Consider the following 21,203-nt stretch of genomic DNA (forward strand, 5'->3'; position numbering starts at 1 on the left):
GCCTCGCGGCAGCCTTTGCCACTCACCTCCAGTCTTGGCCTTCCATCACATTCGGGCCAAGCATTCGGCAAACATTCTTCGACCCCTGTCACCCCGTCCCACCCCCGACCCAATTTATGATCCAACGGGCAATTTTTTGGATTGGGGTCGTTTGACTTAGCATGGCCTGTATTGTGATGCCTTGACCATCAATCCCCATATAATAGCCCGCCATGCTACCGACCTCGGCCAGGTGGTGATGAATATTTCTTTCGTTGCTCTTCCTCGGACCTTGCAATAAGGCATCGTTCATCTCCTGTCGCTGTTTGCAAGCGCGGGGATTGTGACGCGTCAGTCGGTTATACGCTCCTCTGTTTCGCCCTACAAGTTTACTTGAGGTTCCTTTTTTGTCTCCTGTCCAGCAGACGCTCCCGCACGCGTATTCGCGGAATCGCGAAGCACAAAGTACAACGGCCCGAGACCTAATTGCCATCGGAGGAGTTTCTCTACCGAAACAATGGCGGTTGCTGCAGATGAAAAGAAGAGCGACTCGCTCAATGAGCCTCAAATTGGCGAATCTGGTGTGCTCTCTGAAGCACACGAACAGCATCTCAAGGATGGCAATTCCAGCGAGGACGAGGTCGTCAAGTGCCCGTCGCACACGACCGAATTCCGCCTCCTAACAAAGATTGATCTTCATGTGGTGCCATTTCTTTGCGTCATGTACTTGCTGGCTTTTCTTGGTACGAAAATTCATTTCCCCCGTGTAGTTGCTGCAATTGGGCGTCACGAATCGTTGTGCTAACTTGCATCTTTCTTGCAGATAGAGTCAATATCGCCAATGCAAGGATTTTTGACCTGGAGAAAGACTTGGGCATGCAAAACCCCTCACAATTCAACACCGCTATTGTCATCTTCTTTGTGCCTTATGTCCTCTTCGAGATTCCATCCAACATTCTCCTCAAGAAATTTAAGCCATCAACATGGCTATCCCTGAATATGTTTCTCTTCGGGTTTACCACAATAATGCAGGGTGTAGTGACAAGCTACGGAGGCTTGCTGACAACCCGATTCTTCCTCGGTCTGTTCGAAACTGGCATGTTCCCTGGTGGTAAGTAACCTCTCGCTCACGGAAGACATTATTGCTACACACTTTGTATATGTTCTTGTCAATTGCAATATCCTAACTTCTCTCTTTCTTCTTTAGCTTTCTATCTTATTGGCATGTGGTATCGTAGACACGAGGCGCAACGACGATACTCGTTCTTCTTCAACAGCACAACTCTTGCTGGTGCTTTTGGCGGACTATTGGCTGCTGCGATCGGCAAAATGAGTGGCCTGCGCGGATACAGTGGATGGCGCTGGATTTTCATCATTGAGGGCGGCTTGACTGTGTTTGTCAGCTTCTTCTTCTACTTCTGGCTTCCCAACTTTCCAGAGCAGGCAAAGTGGCTCAAGGACGATGAACGCGACTATGTCGCAGCCCGACTTCGCCTTGACCAAGGTAAAGCTGGATTGGATCGCAAGATTACCTTGCGTGATGTTGGAAACATCTTCAAAGACTACAAGGTCATTGTCGGAGGATTCATGTATTTCGGACTGATCGTTCCGGCTTACGGGTACGCCTACTTTGCGCCAACCATTCTGAACGGCTACGGTTATGGCAAGATCGAGACCCAGCTACGAAGTGTGCCGCCTTGGGTTGCGGCGTTCGGTTTCTCCATGATGTGCGCCTACGCCTCGGACAAGCTACGACACCGAGCCCTTTTCGCTGTCATCCCAATCTGTATTGCGATTTCCGGCTTCGCCATCCTTCTTACAGTTCACACCAACCTGAATGCGCAATATTCTGCTCTCTTCTTAGCAGCCATGGGTGCCTATACAGCTATGCCAATCATTGTGTGTTGGTTCAACATGAACCTCGGTGGCCATCACCGCCGAGCCGTTGGTAGTGCCTGGCAAGTTGGCTTCGGAAACCTGGGCGGTATCATTGCTGCGTTCGCCTTCAAGCAAGACACGGGTGCCAAGAAAGCTCAAGACTTCAAGCTCGGCTACGATCTGTGCATTGCATTCTGTTGCGTCTCTATTGTGGCTTGCGTTATTTACGCATTCGCCTGCTGGAAGGCAAACAGTGACCGTCGAAATGGGAAGCATGATGTGAGCCATTTGTCAGAAGACGACCAATTGGCGCTTGGCGACATGAATCCCAAATACCGCTATCTGCTGTAGTGTTTTGCTAAATGGGAGATGGATTTTGGATTGTTAATTTCAAAGTTTGTTTACCTATTTAGGTATGATACCATTTTACATACAAATAGAGTCTCGTTATGTAATCCTGGATGTTAATACAAATGTTGGCTTCAAAGCATCTGCAATCCCCGATGACATTATAAATAAACTGCATACTCGTATAGTTTGATTCCTTCTATGTATTCCCCGTTGAAGAAATAAGCTAGGCCCTATATGGCCTGTGAATGTGTTGTAGCATAGCGGGTGCAAGTGGCAATGCTCATATTTGATCTCTTTTGTCGCACATTGTCATTGAGCCGCATACCTGGAGCGCCTGGCTGTCAATGTAGCTGCACATCGAATACTTCACCTAGGAGACGCTACCCTGTCTCGCTTGTGACAAAGAAAAATCATTTCTGACCCGAACAGATGCTGTCCGCTCCGGCAACGGCGACCTCGTGGGTCCCAAAACGGATCGGTTCCAAACTTCACGGTGATACCAGCCGGAATGGTCACGACAAGATCCACCAAACCTGTCTGGAAGCTCGACCCCTCCCCCACCAGAGCAACAAAGACTAAAATAGCGGATTGTGAACACAAGTGCGCGCCCTTCGATGGAAGCCCCACGAACATTCTTACATCACAACAGTGCTAGACAGGCAGAATATAAAGCGGAATTGCCCATTGATGAACAATTGATCTGTTCAAGAGGCCAATTGATCTAGATCTTGATCTATAATACACGAGATACACAATGGCTACAGTCCGACATGCTCGCCGGGAGGGTATGACCTCATTGAGGAAAATTGTACAACCATCCCATGCCACCTGACTAACTGACGATAGATGCGCCCGTGATCCTCGAGCTCATTCAAGCTTTGGCCGACTATGAAAAAGAGCCTGATGCCGTCGAGGCTACTGTCGAATCTCTCGAAAGGACGATTGCCTTTGCGCCCTCCGATTCAGCCGGCAATGATGCCACGGTCCCCAACACGGAAGCTATTACTCCTGACCGACCGTCGCGGTGCTTGCTACTGTTCTCCCCTGAGGGAAAGGCAGTCGGAATGGCGCTGTATTTCTACAGCTACAGCACATGGAGGGCCAAGGCTGGTATCCATCTGGAGGATCTTTTCGTCCAGCCCTCTGAGAGAGGGAGAGGGTACGGCAAGAGGTTGTTGGTCGAGCTGGCGAAGCAGGTTGTTGCGATGAAGGGCGGAAGATTGGAGTGGGTTGTTCTCAAGTGGAACGAGCCCAGCATCAAGTTTTATGAGAGTATTGGGGCCAAGGCGTTGGATGAGTGGGTTGGTATGCGCGTAGATGGCGAGGGATTAGAAAAGTTGGCCTGTTGCATGGATTAGAACCCGTATCGCGCACGATCAGGCAACGAAGATATAGAGAAAAGTAAAAGGCTAGACCGGGGGGATAATAGTCCAGGCAATTTAAAATTCGAGCCTTTCTTGTATCCTGTTGCCTCTCTTGTCCACACCCTTAAAAATACCCAGCTGAGCTGCCGTGGCAGTGGGTAGGTTGTCGAACGGTTTCCCCCACACAAGCGTCTCTTTGTTAGTGTCGGGGTTTCGAACAACGGTTGGGGTGAGCTGCCACGTCCTGTTGTACGCTCGACGGAACCATCTGTTCGAAACTTGCTTGCCACGCTCTCGCCCACCGTACGGACCAGTGTCGCGCTGTCCGGTCCTACGTTGTCGTGGCATGCTCCTGGGTAGCTCAACTCTTGCGGCCGGCGCAGTGGCATAAGATTCCCAATTCCATTCGTTGACCTGCGAAGTCGCCTCTTCGGAAGGGTAATGGCGTCGATGAGGCACAGTCCATTCACCCTGTTCTTGAGCTCCGTTGCCCAGTCGTTGCAGCAAGTCCCATTCCCACTTGCGGGTCGGAGGCATGATCTTGTCAGCGTGTGTCTTCCACCAGTTAGCTCGCTTCGTTCTCACGAGGCTCTCAGCAGGCGGATTCCCCCATATATTCGTCTTGGGGACATTTTGGTCGGGGTCCAGCAACTTCACTGCCCTGTTAGGCCAGCTGGTGGAGTGTTTGGTTTCTCTCTGGTGCTGCTTCTGTGATTCTAGATTCCTCAATAGTTTTGGCAGCTCCCATTTGTCCAAAAACGCATGCTTGGGTTTGCGATCTGGCGTCGGGGTAGCCTCATTCCTTGCCCGCTCCATTAATGATTCTAGTTCTTTGGTGTCACTGGGAACCCGCCGAGCCCCTGGCATCACGAGTATTGACATAAGCTCTCGTCTTCTTCTGCCGATTCTCCCGAATGCTGTGAGCATCAAGTTTTGCATGGCCATTTTGTCGCCGCTATTGGCAGCTCGTAGGTTTCGGAGCGCCGACCGAGCATGTGATAGTCGGGATTTCGTATGGACTCCATCTTTTTGAGGTTTGTGAAATCTGGTTCGGAGCGTGGAGGCGATGACCGGGCGGAAAGCTGGCGGAAGGTAGGACACTTCCCGGAGAAGATGGCGATAGAGTTGGATAGGTGGGAGAGACTTTGGGAGAGGATATGCTGGGGCGGGCATTGTGGCGAGAAATGAGAGGACAAAAGAGGTGAGGTGAGTGATAATTAAAACAAGATAGTATACATTGTATTAATAGAGGAGTTGGGGCGTTTCATTTAACATTAAGTGATGCTCATTTGATGGTGTGGAATTTGGTTGAGCTGCAATCTGATAACCAAAGGAGTGGTTTTCTTATCGTCGGGCCGGACCAACTTCGGGTCGTGTGGTGCCAGCTGCATTCACAGCAGGCAACATGGAGTAGGTCCAGCTCGAGCAGAACTTGGAACGGCGAACCAGCTTGTCGCATCAACTCCTCCGTACTCGCAGTGACTTGGCCATACAGTCAGGTTTCAAATGTAAAACCAACAAAAGGTTTCATTCGCTGACTTTTAGAATTATTTCATTGGATGGCGAGGGATGTCAAATGTTGTGCATCTGACTTGTGCAGGCACTTTACACGACCCACCGATGAACCGCTCAAGCACCACAGGGAACAGCCAACATTGAAATTCGGGGCCGCGACGACGCGTGACACGCTGACACGACTGATTCACGAAACAGACACGCTTGCTTTAATTGAATTGCGACATTCCACGGTGACGCGCCGCAACTCACAGTCAGTCTATCGCATGGAGTCTCGTCATGACCTTGGTTTTAGACAGGAACTGGCGAAGCTTGTCTTGTTTCCATAGTACTGTACCCCTCGTTTGAGATTGCGTGTGTTCGTAGAGCATTCGCATTCTGCTTCTTCGAAAGCCAGGTGGACCAAGATAAGTCCTAGGACTCTGTGCAACTTGCAAACGCCAGTCCAGTGATTGCATCCAATTGCTCTGCACGGAGTGTTTTGACGTATTCATTTATGTTTTATTTATTTTTGACAAACGAGGCCACACCGACACAGACAGTTGCACAGAGTTTGCCGTCCAATCTGGTCGCAGTCCAATTGACCAGTCTTGGCTAGATGAGAAGTGAAGCGCCGTCTTGCAGGTCTGGTCCATGTCAAGTCCCCTCTCTCCACCATTTGCACTTGCACTTGCACTGTCTCTCGCTTGTGCAAGCATAATTACCACCGCGCTGCCCTGCGAACTAACCCACTTACTCCGCCATTCATTTCGCCTACAGCTTGGACTCGGATTCCAACAAACTCCTCGTCTTCGTCGCAAATTCTTCTTAGTTCGGCATTTGCGACTTGATAGAGCAGTCGGGCATCGCGCTGCCGTTCTCGTGCGCGCGCATATGACCTTTGACAGCGCTCGGCACCTTCTCAAATCGTCAGCTTCAACGGCAGCCTTCGTCTCCCTTGACAGCTGATTCCGCTCACGACGACACCACGGCGCAGTATTCGCGGCCCCTCTTCCTTTCCTCTGTTGCGTCTCGCAATCCGCTCTTTTAATACACTGCGAAGGCAGTCAAAATGCCTTCAGCGTCTCAATCTTCCCAACAGTCTTTTACAATGAGCCAACAATCTCAGCCGAGGCACAACGCCTCATTTCATCAGGGTTACAATGGAGCAGAAGGACCCCAAATCTACTCTGTATGTGCCCACCTCCCATATTTATAACAGCAGCATTTCCAAATGCAGAATGAGTCGTGGCTAACCATTTCTGCAACCCAACAGGCTTCATATTCAGGTGTCGACGTGTACGAAATGGAGGTTAACAACGTGGCAGTTATGCGAAGACGTAACGATTCTTGGCTGAATGCCACCCAGATCCTCAAGGTTGCTGGTGTCGACAAGGGCAAACGAACAAAGATTCTCGAAAAAGAAATCCAAACTGGCGAGCACGAAAAGGTTCAAGGCGGCTATGGTAAATATCAGGGCACATGGATCAAATTCGAACGAGGCGTCGAGGTTTGCCGGCAGTATGGCGTAGAAGAACTTCTACGACCGCTTCTCACATACGACATGGGACAAGACGGCGGAGTTGCTGGCAGAGGAGACTTCAACACTCCCACCAAGGAGCAAGCCATGGCCGCACAAAGGAAGCGGTTGTACAACTCCAGCGTTGATGGCAGACCCAATGGCATGTCCGGCACCTTTTTCAAAAACATATCCAGCACCGCCTCTCATGCCGTCGCAGCTATCAGCAAAGCTCGCTTTGATTCCCCCGGCCCAAGAAGTCGAAACGGCCCAACCCGAGCGCCAAGCTTCAGCCGACAGCCTTCCATGCAAAACGGCGATGAATTCCCTGGAAACTCACAGCAGAGCTACACGTCTGATTATGGCCAACAAGTGGACTCGGCATACTCTACTCAGCAAGCAGCCGCCATGTCTGGAATGCCCGAGCATGAACCTCCCCGTAAACGCCAGCGAGTAACCATGACGCCGGCTGATAGCTTTGGTGGATACAGCCAGAATGTGGATATGTATGCGGCAGCCTTCCCTGGATCTCCAACTGAACCCAACGAATCCTTTATGTACACGCAGAGTGCGGTTCAGGATCGTGCCGGTGGAGAAGATGGCAGTGGTCCTTTGCCCCCCTTGCCCTACGAGATGTCCCCTGATGTGGAATTCAAGCGAAATACATTAATGGGCCTGTTCATGGATTCTTCACCTGCCGACAGCGCAAAGAATGACTTGGTTCGGACATTCGCACCCGCCGAACTTGACATGCCCATCGATCCTCAAAGCCACACAGCTCTTCACTGGGCAGCCACTCTGGCACGGATGCCGCTTCTTCGCGCCTTGATCGCAGCCGGTGCGTCACCGTATCGGGTGAATGCATCCGGAGAGACTGCACTCATGAGGGCTTGTTTAGTCACAAATTCGATGGACCAGGGATCATTTCCCGATCTGCTGGAAGTTCTTGGGGGAACGATTGAGTCTCGGGACCAGAAGGGTCGAACAGTGCTCCACCATATTGCAGTGACCAGTGCCGTCAAAGGCCGCAATGCTGCCAGCCGATACTATCTGGAGAGCCTTTTGGAATGGGTAGTTCGACAGGGTAGTGTTCCGAGCAGCCAAACCAATGGCAACATTCCCAGTAGCTCTCAGTCCGTCATCCCCAAGATGGGAATTGCTCGGTTTATGAGTGAAATTGTCAACGCACAGGACAGCTCGGGTGACACTGCCCTGAATATCGCGGCTAGAATTGGCAACCGAAGCATCATTTCTCAACTCCTGGAAGTCGGAGCGGACCCTAATATTGCTAATCGCGTTGGCCTGCGACCTCTTGACTTTGGTATTGGTGGCGACAACACGGAGGAAAAGACCAATGGCGAAACTCCCGCTGAGAAGAACGGCGCCGCCGGGTCCAGCCAGCGGACACGGGAGAGCAGCGACGAGATAGTTGCCTGTAAGTTGTAGCATCAGCAAGTGTGTTCCATAATCAGATTGGCTAACATTTTCTAGCCATCACACACCTCCTCGGCGAGACTGGAACAGCCTTTCAGCAAGAAATGAAGGCCAAGCAAGTCTCACTAGATGCCATGCATGCCACCCTACGCAACACGTCCACCCAGCTAGGCGATGCTCGCCGCAACCTGGAGCAGTTAACGTCCACCGTGAAGAAGCAGCAACTCGCTCGTCAAAAAGTGTCTAATCTATCACACGCCCGCGAGAACGAACAGATTCGCTTAATGAACGAACAACAACGCTCATCACAACCCGACCCTTCGGCATCCTGGGAAACAGAGTTATCAGCCATGCTCGAAGCAGCCGAAGACGCCGCAAACAGCGGCGGGTTCGGCAGCGAAGGCATGCTCCCAACAGCCTCGGTGCTACGATCACGCATCCGCGCCATGGAAGGTCGCCGCGAAGCCACTCGCAAGATGGTATCCGCCCTCAAGGGCCGCAGCCGCGACGTGGAAGTCAAGTACCGCCGTGTTGTGGCTCTCTGCACAGGCGTCCAGGAGGGCGAGGTAGATGCCGTCGTAGATAATCTGCTCAAGGCTGTTGAAAGTGAGCGCGACGAGCTGGACATTGGCCGTGTACGAAGATTTCTCGGCGGAGTCGAAGGTGTGGTGCACTAGAGCGTGACGGTGTTTTTGATGTGGTTTCCCACACCTGTATGGTACGATATTCCGCTGGTTTCTATGCTTTTAATACCTTGGTTTCAGGCAGGCGTGATTGGGTATGAGTTGTACTTTGGTCGATGGGCAGGCATTGCTGTTTTTCATAATCGCAGTCTGTTTTGGCTACGGAGTTTTGTGTACAAAAAGCGCTTTTGAGCGTTGAAGGTGGCGTTGTTGGTATGGTTGGACTTATATTTAGCCCTTTTAGGTCTAAGTCGTTGACTTGGAAGTATTTCTCAATACGATATGTTCAAGATTCTGTTATATATTACTCTGCCCTAGCATTGTGTCACACAATAAGCTGCCACTCATGAAATCCTTATTGTACAGTGCAAGAATATACGACTAGGGGGGTAATTATCCATTCTACGTTAATATTAGACCAATACTAATCCCGTGAGCCCATTCAACTCTCGCTCCCAAACGCCATGCCATGCTAATAATATAGAATCCACAACCAATCAAACAAAAAAGATTGCTTTGCCCCATTCTACGTGCCTCCATTACGATATACCCCTTCCCACTTCTTCTCCACGTCCCCTACTTTGGTCCTCAGTTCTTGAATCTCCTTATCTAACTCGTCGACGTTTCTCGACAACGCGCCAACTTCTTCGAATCGTCGAGCTCCTGTCGAGTTGCGAATCATCTCTTCAACCATGAATTTCTGTTCCTCCAGCACAGCTAAGCGCTCTTTCAGGTCCTTCTCTTCAGTTTCTAATTGGCTGACCACGGTGCTTGCTTCACTGGGTGCCTGGGATCCGTTATCAGAAGCGAGTTCGGTGTGGCGTAGACTCGATGTGGATTGCGAGGGGGTTGCCACAAGTCGAGATGATTGCGACGGCGTGGATCGTTGTCGCAACAGCTGCGGTAGGCTCTTCAACGGCAACATATTCATGTGGAGGAAGCTGTTCGTGTAGGTGTACACGGATTGCTGTAATAGTCGCTGGGTTGGGCTATCCGTTTTTAAGTCACGCAATCTCTTTGCCGCCATGCCATATTTGCCGAAGCTGTCTATCAGTCTTTTCCGCATCTTGCCAGCTTCTTGTATTTGTGCATGGCTAGGTGGCGGTTTCGACAGGTCCATCTCTCCATTGGGTAACGTGGGTGGCTGGAGGGCCTGGAGAGCTCGATGGAAGGACGGTAGCAGTTGGAGGATGCCCCGTTCAAACTGTCGAAGCGTTTCATATGCCCTTTGGTCGGGGGGTTTGTGTGATACAGACGCAGCAAAGTCGCGGCCAGAGAAAATGGTATGGTTGCAGTCACGACACATCCGGATATCTAGTGCAATGCTCCCCTCCCCATTCGTCTGTGCCTTCTCGGTGCCATTGTTGGGGGATACTATGATAATTATAAGCTGTGATTGTTCAGACATTCCGGTTTCAGGGAATCCTTACCACTGGCGACGTTTAGACTGACTTCCGAGGAACACCCTGTCTGAATATCTGCACAGACAACCCGACCGCATATGCGGCAATGATGCCGTCTGAATGTCCACGAGCCGAACTCTTGCTGGCAAAACGGGCATTTTGCCACCTTTTCATCGTCCTCCCAGGTAACGACAGACTGCTCCAACAACTTCCTCGTATTCTTTTGTCCCGTTAAAGTCGACACAGGAGAAAGTAGGGATCCGTTTTGTGCCGCCGTTTTGTCCGGTGGGTTGGCCAATATCTTTGTCAATTTCGACAGTCGTTTCTCCAGTCTCGAAACCTCCAGTTTTTGACGTTCTACCTTCTTCCTCCTTATTTCAGAAAATGTGTTCATATGGTCTATCAGAACTCCATTGTGGTCGTTGTAGCCGTCCCTGGACTTATAGCAAGTCTCGCAGACTCTTGCCCAGTATCCTCGCACGGGCTCGTGATTTGCACTTCTGCTGAGCTTCATCTGATACATGGTGTGTTCTTCACAAAATAGTCGCCCGCAATGCCTGCAGTTAATACTACCGCTCATAGGTCCAAGGCTCTTCCCGCATGCAGGGTCCGTACATAAATCGTAGCTCGTCGAGCGCTGCCAGTGATTTCGAGTTATGAGATCGTCGGGGTCAATAGGGGATTCGATTGGCGCTCTTCCAGCTGCTGCCGAGGGAACAGAGACAGGATGTGATTCGTTTGACTCGAACACCTCCAATCCGCGGAGCTTTTGATTCAACAGAGACAATGGCTGAAAGCGTTTGGCCTTGAGAACCTGCTTATCAAACCAAGTCTTCACTTCGTCCTGCGCTGCTTCTGGCAACTCTTGGTGGGTGTCGTCGATATGCCGGTTTAACTGAAGTAATGTAACCTGTTATACAGACTTAGAAAGAATGTTATGCAATATCAGGACAAGGCTAGCCAGCGGCTCATACCATTTCTTCATTACATATTGGGCATACGAGACCAGTGGCACCTGCCGCTTTACTCTTTCCTTGCGCTCCCTCGCTTATGCTAGCACCGATATCTTGGCCCAGCTCAGGCAAGCTGCCGCTCGCGGGAGGCGACATGGAAATCGAACCCATCGATACGGTACTCTCGGACGGAGGCATCGGGCTGGTCGATCGAGGGGCGGATGGGGGAGTCGGAGGCGCCAGGCCCTTGCCGCTGCCGAGAATGCGGCCGCCTCCAAGTTTACGTCCAGACATGATGGCGACGAGGCGAAGCTACTTGGTATTGAAGTTGTATCCAAATCAAGATCAAAGCAGGGATGGTCTGAGGCAACTCGAAACGACGAGACGACCCAGCGTGGTCGAGCTACGTGCCCCGAGCTGCAGCGTAAGATGTGCTTGCATGCGAGGCCACAAAATGGCGATCTAGGCAAGTCGGGACAAAGAAGAAGTTTTGGCAATGCAGGAGTGAAAGAATAAAGCAAGCAAGCAATCGAAGCGAGGCTGGATGTGGCGATGATGCAGCTCGGTCGTCTTTGGTTTGGCCCTTGAAAGTTGCATTGCGTTGTGTGACGTCTGGCTGACCGGCCCCGCCTCTTTGGTTGACACGCGAAGCTCAGACACAGACCAGTTGACACCGGACAAAGTTGAGGCTGGTTGGTTGGTCGGTTGGTCTCAAGTGTTGTGCTGGCTCAGTCTGGTCTGGGTGGCTCGACTGCAGCTCCATCAGCAATGCTTGGTGCTAGTCCTCGTAGAGGCCAGGCATGCAACGTCTCAAGGCACCAACGATTTCATTTCAGTGGTCAACCTTGACTCGATCAAACATTGAATGCTGGCTGGGATGTGCACATGCACCAGAGACATTTGATAGCCTACATATGTGCTCCGTAGTGATATCTGGGCTCTAGCAGCCAAAACGACTTGACTCTATATACTTAAATACACCGTTGCTACTGGTCAACTGGTGCCTGCTGCCAGTTGACTCGGTGCCTCTAGAGCTGTCTGGGGCTGGCTCTGTGATGCCTGGCCAAGTCCGCCTATGCTCAACTGGCATTGACATTCCGATGAGCGAGAAGCCGACACCGAGTGAACTGTCTACATGCAACGGCTCCAGCAGCACATGTCAATGCCAGTCAAGTCAATATTATGCATGTCTGGTGTCTGCTGTGGGCAGCTCGTGTCAGCTCTGTTGACCCCTCCAGTAACGCCGCCTGCGGTTTCTTCGGCTGATCAAGCTTGCAAGCCTAACTGGACCTTTGAATGATCGCCCGACTCCTTGTCAACTCAAGTGCTCGCAATCATCCAACTAACACTCTCCTGGCTTAGCGTTTCCACCAGCTCCAGATCCAACATTGACAATTGCGTACAGGACCCCGACCATCGGCATCTCGACTTAGACTTTTAATTCAAACCAGCATCATCATCGACAGCCACGTCTCGGTCGTCATGGCTAGGAAGTTCCCAGAGGTGCAGCCCGGAGGCAGCCTCATTTTGGCCTGGCAAATCAAAGACAAAAAAGTTCTTGTTGTCGGTGGCGGCGAGGTACGTCACAAGATCCCAGTGGCATACGTTCAATGCTACTCACCATGCGCTTTGGGCGAACCCAAGATTCTGCTGCTAACCAGACGCTGCGAAACAGGTGGCTGCCGGCCGAATCCTCAACTGCCTCAATGCCGATGCCAGCGTCACCGTCGTCTGTCCGGCCTCGGGGCTCAATGCCGAGGTCGCCTTCCGCGTCGCCGAGAAACAAGTTACACACGTCGATCGGATATTCGAGCCATCAGATCTAGACGGGGCCGATATGGTCCTCGTGGCAGTTGACGACCCGGCCGCTTCCACTGCCATATGGAAACTCTGCAAGCAAAAGAAGATTCCTGCCAACATTGCCGATGTGCCCCCTGAATGTGATTTCTATTTCGGCAGCATACATCGCGATGGTCCTCTTCAGATCATGGTGAGCACCAATGGCAAGGGCCCCAGACTTGCCGCTTCCATTCGGAAGTTTATTGCGAGCAAGTTGCCGAGAAATGCGGGCAATGCCATCGAATCAATCGGTCTGTTGCGGACAAAGCTGCGCAAGGTCGCACCAAATCCGGAGGACGGTCCAAAAAGAATGCGGTGGTGCGTATCCCTCGTTCCATGACAACTAGCCCTTCTACAATCGTAAGTTACTAACGTCGTATACATTACAGGATGTCCAAGGTCAGCGATACCTATAAATGGGATGAAATGTGCGGACTTACCGTGGAAGATATGGACAACCTTCTCCTGTTCTACCCCGCAGACAAGGTTCCATCCATGGATATCTTGCTGGCCCTTCGAGGTGGAAACGACATGAAGAAGCTCGATGTGTTTGATGGCTCATTTGGATTTAGCGTGGGAGCATAGCATGGGAAAGTGCAGAGTTACTGGCGTTTTGCATCATTTGGTCCACCGGGTTTGGGTTACAATATAGAAATGGGACCATTGGATATCCAGAATGTAGTTGTTTCAGTATATGGACTGCAGATTTTGAATCTGTACTGATATCAAAAATCACTTCTTTGACTAGTCATATCATATTCTTACAGCTAGTTAGTTGACTCACACAACAGAATCAGGTTTGGCGTGATGCCCTGTTCAAAACTAATGCTCATAGTGTAAGTAGCAGTGAATGCGACCTGGTACTGAGTTTCTGTCGAGGGCATCGGTTTGAGTTCCGAAAATAATCTGCAACAGGCCCTCTGAAGGAGTATTTTCTGCGAATTGCAAGCAGTATGAAGAAGGCGTCAAAGATGTGGGTAACTCATGGGAAAACCTGCAAGTTACGTATTCATTTTGCAATGAGATTTCCTATCCTACATTTCCATTGGCCTTGGACTTCTTATGGACCAGAAAATTCTTTCAATTTATGCCTTCAAAGGCTCTTTGCAGTCTACAAATTGGCAGGTTGGTGCAGACCTTTTCTGCTGGGGATAGCTCTCTGGCGTCAGTGGGGACTTCATGGGCTGAATCCTTGAAAGCTCAGCATGAATGTGGCCATTACCAGGGAAATGCAAGCCCCAGATCTAATTCAAAATTCCCCAATTAAGACGTGAGAAATAAATTTCCCTATATGACTTGCCTTCACCATATTAACGTTATTAGCACCTGTTGCGATTTCTCAATACAGTAGTGGGAACTTGTGAATAGTATCTGCCACCTCAAATCTTAGTCAGCAAAATGTTCACACTCTGGAAGAACATAAACAAGGCAACACCAAGCCCATTCAGAGATATCGATCAACCACACTTATTCCAATTGCAATTTTCACGAACCCCACCTGCCTTGATTTCCTTGACTTGAGAAGGTTTCTGTCGGCGCTGCGCATTTCCACGGCAAAGCTTAGGACGCGTCAAGCTCACGCGACCTCGGCATTCAATATCGCAGCAATCTCGAGGGCAGCATGGCATCGAGACCTGGGCGATCTCGACATGATTCAACAGATGGTGACAGTGACGCCCCTGAAGAAGTTTTACCACCGTTTTTCAGCACCACTTTTTCCACGCACCGCGTATCGCCTCTGTACGTAGGGCGACAACAACTCGATACTTCACGTCTGGATCAGCTAGCTCATCGCCTTCGCGACACTCTGGTAGGAGATGTTGTGCGAGGCATTCAAATTGGCTTAGAGTCGACAGATACGCCAGCTGGACAAGTTGGAACATTGAGATCAGTCAAGATTCGCTGGTTTCACGCTCAGAGGCTGCTGGATCGTGATCTCTACTTTACAGAACAAGATGGAGGAGCTGGGCTGACAGATGCTGTCATGCGACAATGGAACCGACTACCGGAGACACACAAAAGAGGTCTTTGGATTGAAATACGACACGAAAATGCGGCCTATGTCGCCCTTCTACTACCGGGACATCCAGGATCCGTCCGAGACAGGAGATCAGGAACCAACGGCTGGGCAATGCAATCTGATGGGAAATCACTGGAAACCAGAATTGACCAAGACCAATTCGTTCACTTGCCATTGCTGCTGTTAAGAATGCCACAGGCTCTCAAAGTTGTGATTGGCGATTGGATCTCAACAACATTTGACTGCCGAGTGAGCAAATTGAACTTGGGCACACGGACACTAGTGTCAGTTTGGGAAGATTGGATTAAGACTGCAGGCTTGCCGGGAAAGGGTCCTGACTTCTCCGTGTCGTTGGCATTCAACGCACCGATAGCCAAGAAAGAGCGGTCTGGCGCACAAGAATCAGAAGAAGAAAGTGACCACGATGGTATGTCCACGGATCCAGGGCTTCGCGGCATGGACATTACCATCGCGCCGCAGGATCTTCGGCGGTTCTTTCGCCGCGGTGAGCAATCGGACGAATTGTATAGAAGCAACAGCTCGGGCCCTTGGGAGAACGATATGCGGGAACGTCGCAGGCTTGCCGGGGGAAACGCAGACGATGGTTGGGGGTGGCGGACAAGCCAGGAACCAGATGATCACCCATTCACCGAGGCGCTCGCTCGTTACCTTGACCACCACCTTGCACTCAACATGTTTCACCCCAGCGTACGAGTTGTGCAAATATCCTGCGGTGGTTTCATGCTTGCACAATCCCGTCTAAAGATTGTCAAGGTCGGTTCTGTGTCTGACGAACTTGCTCGAGCAGCATGGGTCTTTGTGACACGGCTGGGAGAGAGGCTTCGTGGAGAACATCTGGTTGATCTCGGGTTATGAGCACCCCAGCTTTGGAAGGTCCTCAAGGCTTCCATCTCCAAAAAGCCAGGGCCATGTCACTGCATGGCACTCCATATTATTACGAGATGCTTGAACCGAAGCCCCACCGACATCGGCACATATCATATCATATCGGACTGGACTGCACATATCGCATATCGCATGGCATGGCATGCGTTACGTGGTGGGTGCATGGCGGCCCGGCAAAACAAAAGCGCCCCCGCAAAGCCTCAATTATTGTGTGAGACACTTGAGCCAACCACCATGCAAACGACCATCCAGAAGGGCAATGGCCCGTTATCGCTATCTCACGATAGTGCCATTGCACCTTGCTTTTTGGTCACGTTGAAAAGCCATCAGCTGACCACTTCAATTGGCTCTCTGACATCAAAATCCGCCATTTCACGGCTCGCCTCCAGCATTCAAGACGGATGGACCGGGATCTTGGAGATCGATTGGCGTAATTGGCGCGCCAAAAATGGCGTTTTGTACTTATTAGTAACAGCGCTATAAGGGGACAAAACTTTGACTAAGAAGTTGTCCACAATAGCAAAAATCCCAACGGTAAACCCACTTTTGCCCGTACAAACTCTTTGCGACATTCGTCAGAATCATCACCGGCATGTATCGGCATCCAGCGGACCTTGGAGGAAGGTGGTTACCAGACAGACATGGACCCCGCCACTGACCTCTTGCAGAGTTTTGATGTTTGCCTGCCATCCGAGACCCCGTGTTTTAAGGTTGTGTTCCTGACCTCTCAACAATTTGGAGGCTCGCTTTCGTTTCCATTTATATTTCTGTTGAACTCCTCCGTGTCGGCGGAAAACCATAGGAGTCGAGACTATTCCAGACGTACGACGGCATCTTGTTTGCGATAGATCATCGAGATTCTGCCAGTCGAAGATATCAAACATCTACTCTGAACGCAAGAGAAGAGAAGGACAAGAAGGAAACTAGGTGCAACTACGATTCAGAGCCTAATTCACCCCCTCTCGCGCCACCAACCGCAGATATGCCTGATGTAACTCACCCCATCAAGGAGAAGTATAGCTTCTTGGACGATTACAGTGAAGGGGCGCATCCACAGCTTCTAGAAGCACTCATTACCAGCAATCATACACAAGAAACGGGCTACGGCAATGACAGATACTCTGCCGAGGCGAAGCGAAACATTCGTGCTCACCTAGGACGTGATGATGTTGGTGTCTTCTTCGTCCCTAGTGGCACATCAGCCAATGCCATCTCCATTGCGGCATGCCTTCGACCGCACGAAGCTGTTATCGCCGCCAGCTCTGGCCACATCGTTACGAGAGAGACTGGTGCTGTGGAAGCCAGCGGCCACAAGATTATCAATGTGCCTCCTACGAACGGCAAGCTGACTCCCGAGACAATCACCAAGGCCCTGGACGACAATTGGCATTTTCCACACATGGCCAAGCCTCGATTGGTTTACATTTCAAACGCCACTGAAGTCGGAACTGTCTACTCCAAAGAGGAACTATCCGCCATCAAGACACTTTGCGAAATAAAGGGACTCTTGCTCTTCATGGACGGCGCCCGTATTGGTGCCGCTCTCACCTCAACAAAGAACGATATGACTCTTGCCGATATTTTGGAGCTAACTGACATCTTCTGGATCGGTGGTACCAAAAACGGAGCATTGCTCGGCGAAGCTGTCATCGTCAAGCACCCTGGGTTGGCGGAGGACTTCGAGTTCTACATTAAGCAACACGGGTCCCTTCTGGCGAAAAGCCGCATCATGGGCGTTGAGTTTGCGGAGCTCTTCCGTGATAATCTGTACTACGATCTCGCTCGACGGGCAAACGGCGCAGCGGAGAAGCTGTCACGGTGCATCGTGGGTGCTGGGTATGCGTTGCGTGCTGAGACGGAGACCAACCAGGTTTTCGCCATTCTCCCCACAGATCTTGTGCAGGAGCTGCAGAAGGACTTTACCTTTTACGTCTGGGAAAAGTGCGGAGAGGACTGGGCAGTGGTGCGGCTACTCACCACCTGGGCCACGGACGTTGGGCAGCTAGAGAAGTTCAACCAGACGGTTCTGAGCTGGGCTCAGTAATGACGGTTCTGGTTATACATGGCGTTGACGTGTGCATTTAAAAATTATGACGAATATGGGCTGCATTGTTGCCAAGGTCCTATTGGGACAATAATGACATTATCAATAGATTAATATGGCTGCGTTTGATTTGTTTTGAGGGGTAAATACAAGGTTTTGTTTACATCACCACTTTTTGGCTAGTGTTATTGATGATGATGTGATGTTTTCACTAGAGGTGTAAGTGCATAGCTCTTGGATTGGTCCAAGCTGCATGCTACTAAAAATACCAGACGCCAATTTGCTTGGATTGTGTGCAGGTTCATCGTGTCAAGAAGCTTGGACAGACCAATAATGCTCCCATGGGCACCAATCGGTTTCGGTAGGAATCCCATTCGCGGGTGGAGGTGTACACAATTTGGCCTGTCATGGTGCCTGATGGTCCAATCTCCACATTCAATGTTGTCAGTGAAATAGATGAAGCACTTGGGTACTCTGTAGTACCTCAATAGGCATACCTGATAGACTTGGCTGTGCAGATCCGTTTCTGGCGTGGACCCTGAGCTGGCGCTGCTTTAACTTGAGTACAAGGTGATCTGGGGGTGAGCCAGGGTCATTAAAGCCATCATACAAGCTGAGTGTGCTTGGGTGTTGACTCATCCGGTACCGGCCCCCAACGTGACTGTCCACACAGGCATGGAGCTCCACTCTACTTCAATGTTTGGAGCAAAAATTAACCACAATGCCAACCAAGTTGATTCTTTGCAATTATTGAACTCAACCCGGGCAGATACGAACGCAGTCAGCACATCATGGCATCTGGAAAGACACCTGCAGAAAACATGCTTTGGGGTGGACGCTTCACAGGTTGGTTCTTCATGGAAGTTCAAGTGCAATTGCAATTGTGCTGACCCCAGAATGACAGGCGGCCTCGATCCCCTCATGCTCAAATACAATGCGAGTATTCTGTACGACAAGCTCCTGTATAAGGAAGATATCCTCGGCAGTATTGCGTTTGCACGCGCCAACGCCAAGTCTGGCATCCTATCCAACAACGAGTTCACCGAAATCGAGAGAGGTCTCCGAGAGGTTCAGAAGGAGTGGGAGACAGATACCTTTGTTATCATGCCCAATGATGAAGATATTCATACTGCCAATGAGCGCCGGCTCAGTGAGATAATTGGCAAGGACATCGCTGGCAAACTACATACGGGTCGCAGTCGCAACGAGCAGGTTGTCTGTGATATGCGTCTGTGGCTTCGCAACCAGATCCAGGAGATTGAGAGCCACCTGGTTGCCTTCATTAAGGTTATTGCCGCCCGCGCTGAGGCCGAGGTGTAAGTCTGATTATCCTCCAAAATCTAGTAAACCTCCTGACATTGATAGCGGAATTATCATGCCTGGATATACCCACCTCCAGCGTGCCATGCCGGTTTTGTGGTCGCAGCATCTGTTATCATACGGCTTTTACTTTGCGAGCGATCTAGAGCGGCTGCGCGAGGCTTCAAAGCGTGTGAATAAGAGCCCGCTTGGTTGTGGTGCTCTCGCTGGCAATGGCTTTAATATTGATCGCGATATGATGGCTGAGGAGCTGGGCTTTGAGGGCCTTCTATGGAACTCCATGAATGCTGTTGGTGATAGAGACTTCGTCACTGAATTTCTGCAATGGGGTAGTATGTTCATGCAACATATTTCTCGATGGGCCGAGGATCTTATTCTGTATTCCTCTCAAGAGTTCAGTTTTATTTCTGTTGCTGATGCCTACTCCACGGGAAGTTCTTTAATGCCGCACAAGAAGAACCCAGATGGCCTAGAATTGTTGCGAGGAAAAGCCGGTCGAGCATTTGGCCATATGGCTGGCCTTATGATGACCCAGAAGGGCCTACCCAGTACATATCAAAAGGACTTGCAGGAAAGTTGGGAACCCATGTTAGATCATGTGAAGACTATCTCTGATAGTCTTCAGATCGCAAATGGTGTCCTCGCCACCCTTACTGTTAAGCCAGAGCAGATGAGGGCTGCCCTGGATCCATTTATGCTGGCTACTGATCTTGCTGATTATCTCGTACGAAAGGGTGTCCCATTTCGTGAGACGCACCATATCTCTGGGCGATGTGTGGCTAAGAGCGAGGAGCTAGGTATCCCGATGAACGAGCTCTCACTGGAGCAACTACAGGCTATTGATAGCCGGTTTGGGGAGGATGTTTCGGAGACGTTTGACTACGAGAAGAGTGTCGAGATGAGATCAGCCAAGGGTGGTACTAGTCGGGCACGTGTCCTGGAGCAGGTCAAGGTTCTCAAGGGTATGCTGGCTTAGAGAGGTTTGATGCAGAGAGGTTTGATAGCTTAGAGCATCCCGTCCCAGGGCCAGGCATCCTACATATACCCAATTTTAAGGTGCGGCAGTGCCCCTCGGCGGCTATTTTTGGCGAACATTGGAAGAGCCTAATCAGTTCTAGACTGTCAGGTCCAGCTGATTTGACATATATTCGAGAAGATTTGAAGATTGGGGCTTCGAGTCCTCAGTATACATTCTTCCCGAGATAAATACCAGACATCATGCAAACTGTGCCCGCCACTTCAGTCCCTCAGCCGGCCCTCTGCCCCTCGCCCCTGGGGCGGCCGCCTGGATCTTGAACCATGGCGAAGGTCGCATGAAGTTGAAGTACAGTGCAAATTCAAAGTCGTATTGGTAGTAGGGCGATGGGCTTGCAAGTCGCCCGTCGGAGGGGCGGGAAGTTAAGGTGATTTAAGGTGATGCTCAATGAGCAAGGGTGTCCCTGCATTACTAGCGAAGATACGGTAACTTTGCCACAGCGAATTCATAAATGAGGCAAAATTATCGCAGTATTGAATATGGTGCTATCTTTTTGTGGAAGAGTGTATTAATATGCGAACATGTTGCTGTGCGACACCTTGGAGGTTTGTTCCACCATTGAGCTCAGTCCATCTTTACTTCTTTGACCATAGAGCGACGATTCGTTATCAACCTACATTCTCGTTTGTTCCTTCGTGTACTACGTCGCCTTTCGCAGTTTGTTCTTCTTGGCTCTTCACCGGTCATAAAGAGTGAATGACCATTCGTGACCACATTCAGACGGACGATATTACGTTACGCATGTTCCCGCGCAGATGTAAGAAACAAAAACTGGTGGCGTGTAGCTTGCGGCGAGAATTTCCCCGCAAGACAACAAAGATATATACAATGAGTTTATATGCGAATAAAGACTGTAAACTGCCGGGGCTTTGTTGAGCAAATGTTTCTAAAATATTGTTCACTGGTTCACAACCTCAAAGCGCGACGATATTGCACGGAGTGCTATCGTGTGCTCGTTCCCCTTCCCATTCCGCATTCTC

At 50.5% G+C, this 21,203-nt stretch overlaps 9 protein-coding genes across 9 annotated transcripts; 8 read left to right on the plus strand and 1 right to left on the minus strand.

Moving 5' to 3' along the window:
- Positions 1-496: 496 nt before the first annotated feature.
- Positions 497-2,208, plus strand: VFPPC_07184 (MFS transporter; the record flags this gene model as incomplete). The annotated part of the gene is made up of 3 exons (XM_018286091.1): positions 497-722; positions 803-1,090; positions 1,187-2,208. 3 exons carry the CDS (start codon positions 497-499, stop codon positions 2,206-2,208), a joined length of 1,536 nt encoding a protein of 511 aa, XP_018139854.1.
- Positions 2,209-2,962: 754 nt separating this feature from the next.
- On the plus strand, positions 2,963-3,566 carry VFPPC_14174 (GCN5-related N-acetyltransferase (GNAT) domain-containing protein; the record flags this gene model as incomplete). Its single annotated transcript, XM_018291944.1, has 2 exons — positions 2,963-2,993; positions 3,055-3,566. The coding sequence occupies 2 exons, from the start codon at positions 2,963-2,965 to the stop codon at positions 3,564-3,566; spliced, it is 543 nt and encodes a 180-aa protein (XP_018139853.1).
- Positions 3,567-3,647: 81 nt separating this feature from the next.
- Positions 3,648-4,745, minus strand: VFPPC_14175 (complex 1 (LYR family) domain-containing protein; the record flags this gene model as incomplete). The annotated part of the gene is made up of 1 exon (XM_018291945.1): positions 3,648-4,745. One exon carries the CDS (start codon positions 4,743-4,745, stop codon positions 3,648-3,650), a length of 1,098 nt encoding a protein of 365 aa, XP_018139852.1.
- Positions 4,746-6,138: 1,393 nt separating this feature from the next.
- On the plus strand, positions 6,139-8,696 carry VFPPC_07185 (Swi6 protein; the record flags this gene model as incomplete). The annotated part of the gene is made up of 3 exons (XM_018286092.1): positions 6,139-6,258; positions 6,343-8,020; positions 8,077-8,696. 3 exons carry the CDS (start codon positions 6,139-6,141, stop codon positions 8,694-8,696), a joined length of 2,418 nt encoding a protein of 805 aa, XP_018139851.1.
- A 3,844-nt stretch (positions 8,697-12,540) lies between these two features.
- VFPPC_07187 (siroheme synthase Met8) lies at positions 12,541-13,482 on the plus strand (the record flags this gene model as incomplete). Its single annotated transcript, XM_018286094.1, has 3 exons — positions 12,541-12,636; positions 12,734-13,215; positions 13,287-13,482. 3 exons carry the CDS (start codon positions 12,541-12,543, stop codon positions 13,480-13,482), a joined length of 774 nt encoding a protein of 257 aa, XP_018139849.1.
- Positions 13,483-14,518: 1,036 nt separating this feature from the next.
- On the plus strand, positions 14,519-15,793 carry VFPPC_07188 (siroheme synthase; the record flags this gene model as incomplete). Its single annotated transcript, XM_018286095.1, has 1 exon — positions 14,519-15,793. One exon carries the CDS (start codon positions 14,519-14,521, stop codon positions 15,791-15,793), a length of 1,275 nt encoding a protein of 424 aa, XP_018139848.1.
- A 162-nt stretch (positions 15,794-15,955) lies between these two features.
- VFPPC_18089 (hypothetical protein) lies at positions 15,956-16,306 on the plus strand (the record flags this gene model as incomplete). The annotated part of the gene is made up of 1 exon (XM_022429746.1): positions 15,956-16,306. The coding sequence occupies one exon, from the start codon at positions 15,956-15,958 to the stop codon at positions 16,304-16,306; it is 351 nt and encodes a 116-aa protein (XP_022285158.1).
- Positions 16,307-16,805: 499 nt separating this feature from the next.
- On the plus strand, positions 16,806-17,867 carry VFPPC_07189 (threonine aldolase; the record flags this gene model as incomplete). Its single annotated transcript, XM_018286096.1, has 1 exon — positions 16,806-17,867. One exon carries the CDS (start codon positions 16,806-16,808, stop codon positions 17,865-17,867), a length of 1,062 nt encoding a protein of 353 aa, XP_018139847.1.
- Positions 17,868-18,658: 791 nt separating this feature from the next.
- Positions 18,659-20,163, plus strand: VFPPC_07190 (argininosuccinate lyase; the record flags this gene model as incomplete). Its single annotated transcript, XM_018286097.1, has 3 exons — positions 18,659-18,713; positions 18,772-19,183; positions 19,233-20,163. 3 exons carry the CDS (start codon positions 18,659-18,661, stop codon positions 20,161-20,163), a joined length of 1,398 nt encoding a protein of 465 aa, XP_018139846.1.
- Between the last annotated feature and the right edge of the window lie 1,040 nt (positions 20,164-21,203).

Source organism: Pochonia chlamydosporia, chromosome 7, assembly GCF_001653235.2.
Source record: "Pochonia chlamydosporia 170 chromosome 7, whole genome shotgun sequence".
In the NCBI taxonomy this organism is placed as follows: domain Eukaryota; kingdom Fungi; phylum Ascomycota; class Sordariomycetes; order Hypocreales; family Clavicipitaceae; genus Pochonia; species Pochonia chlamydosporia.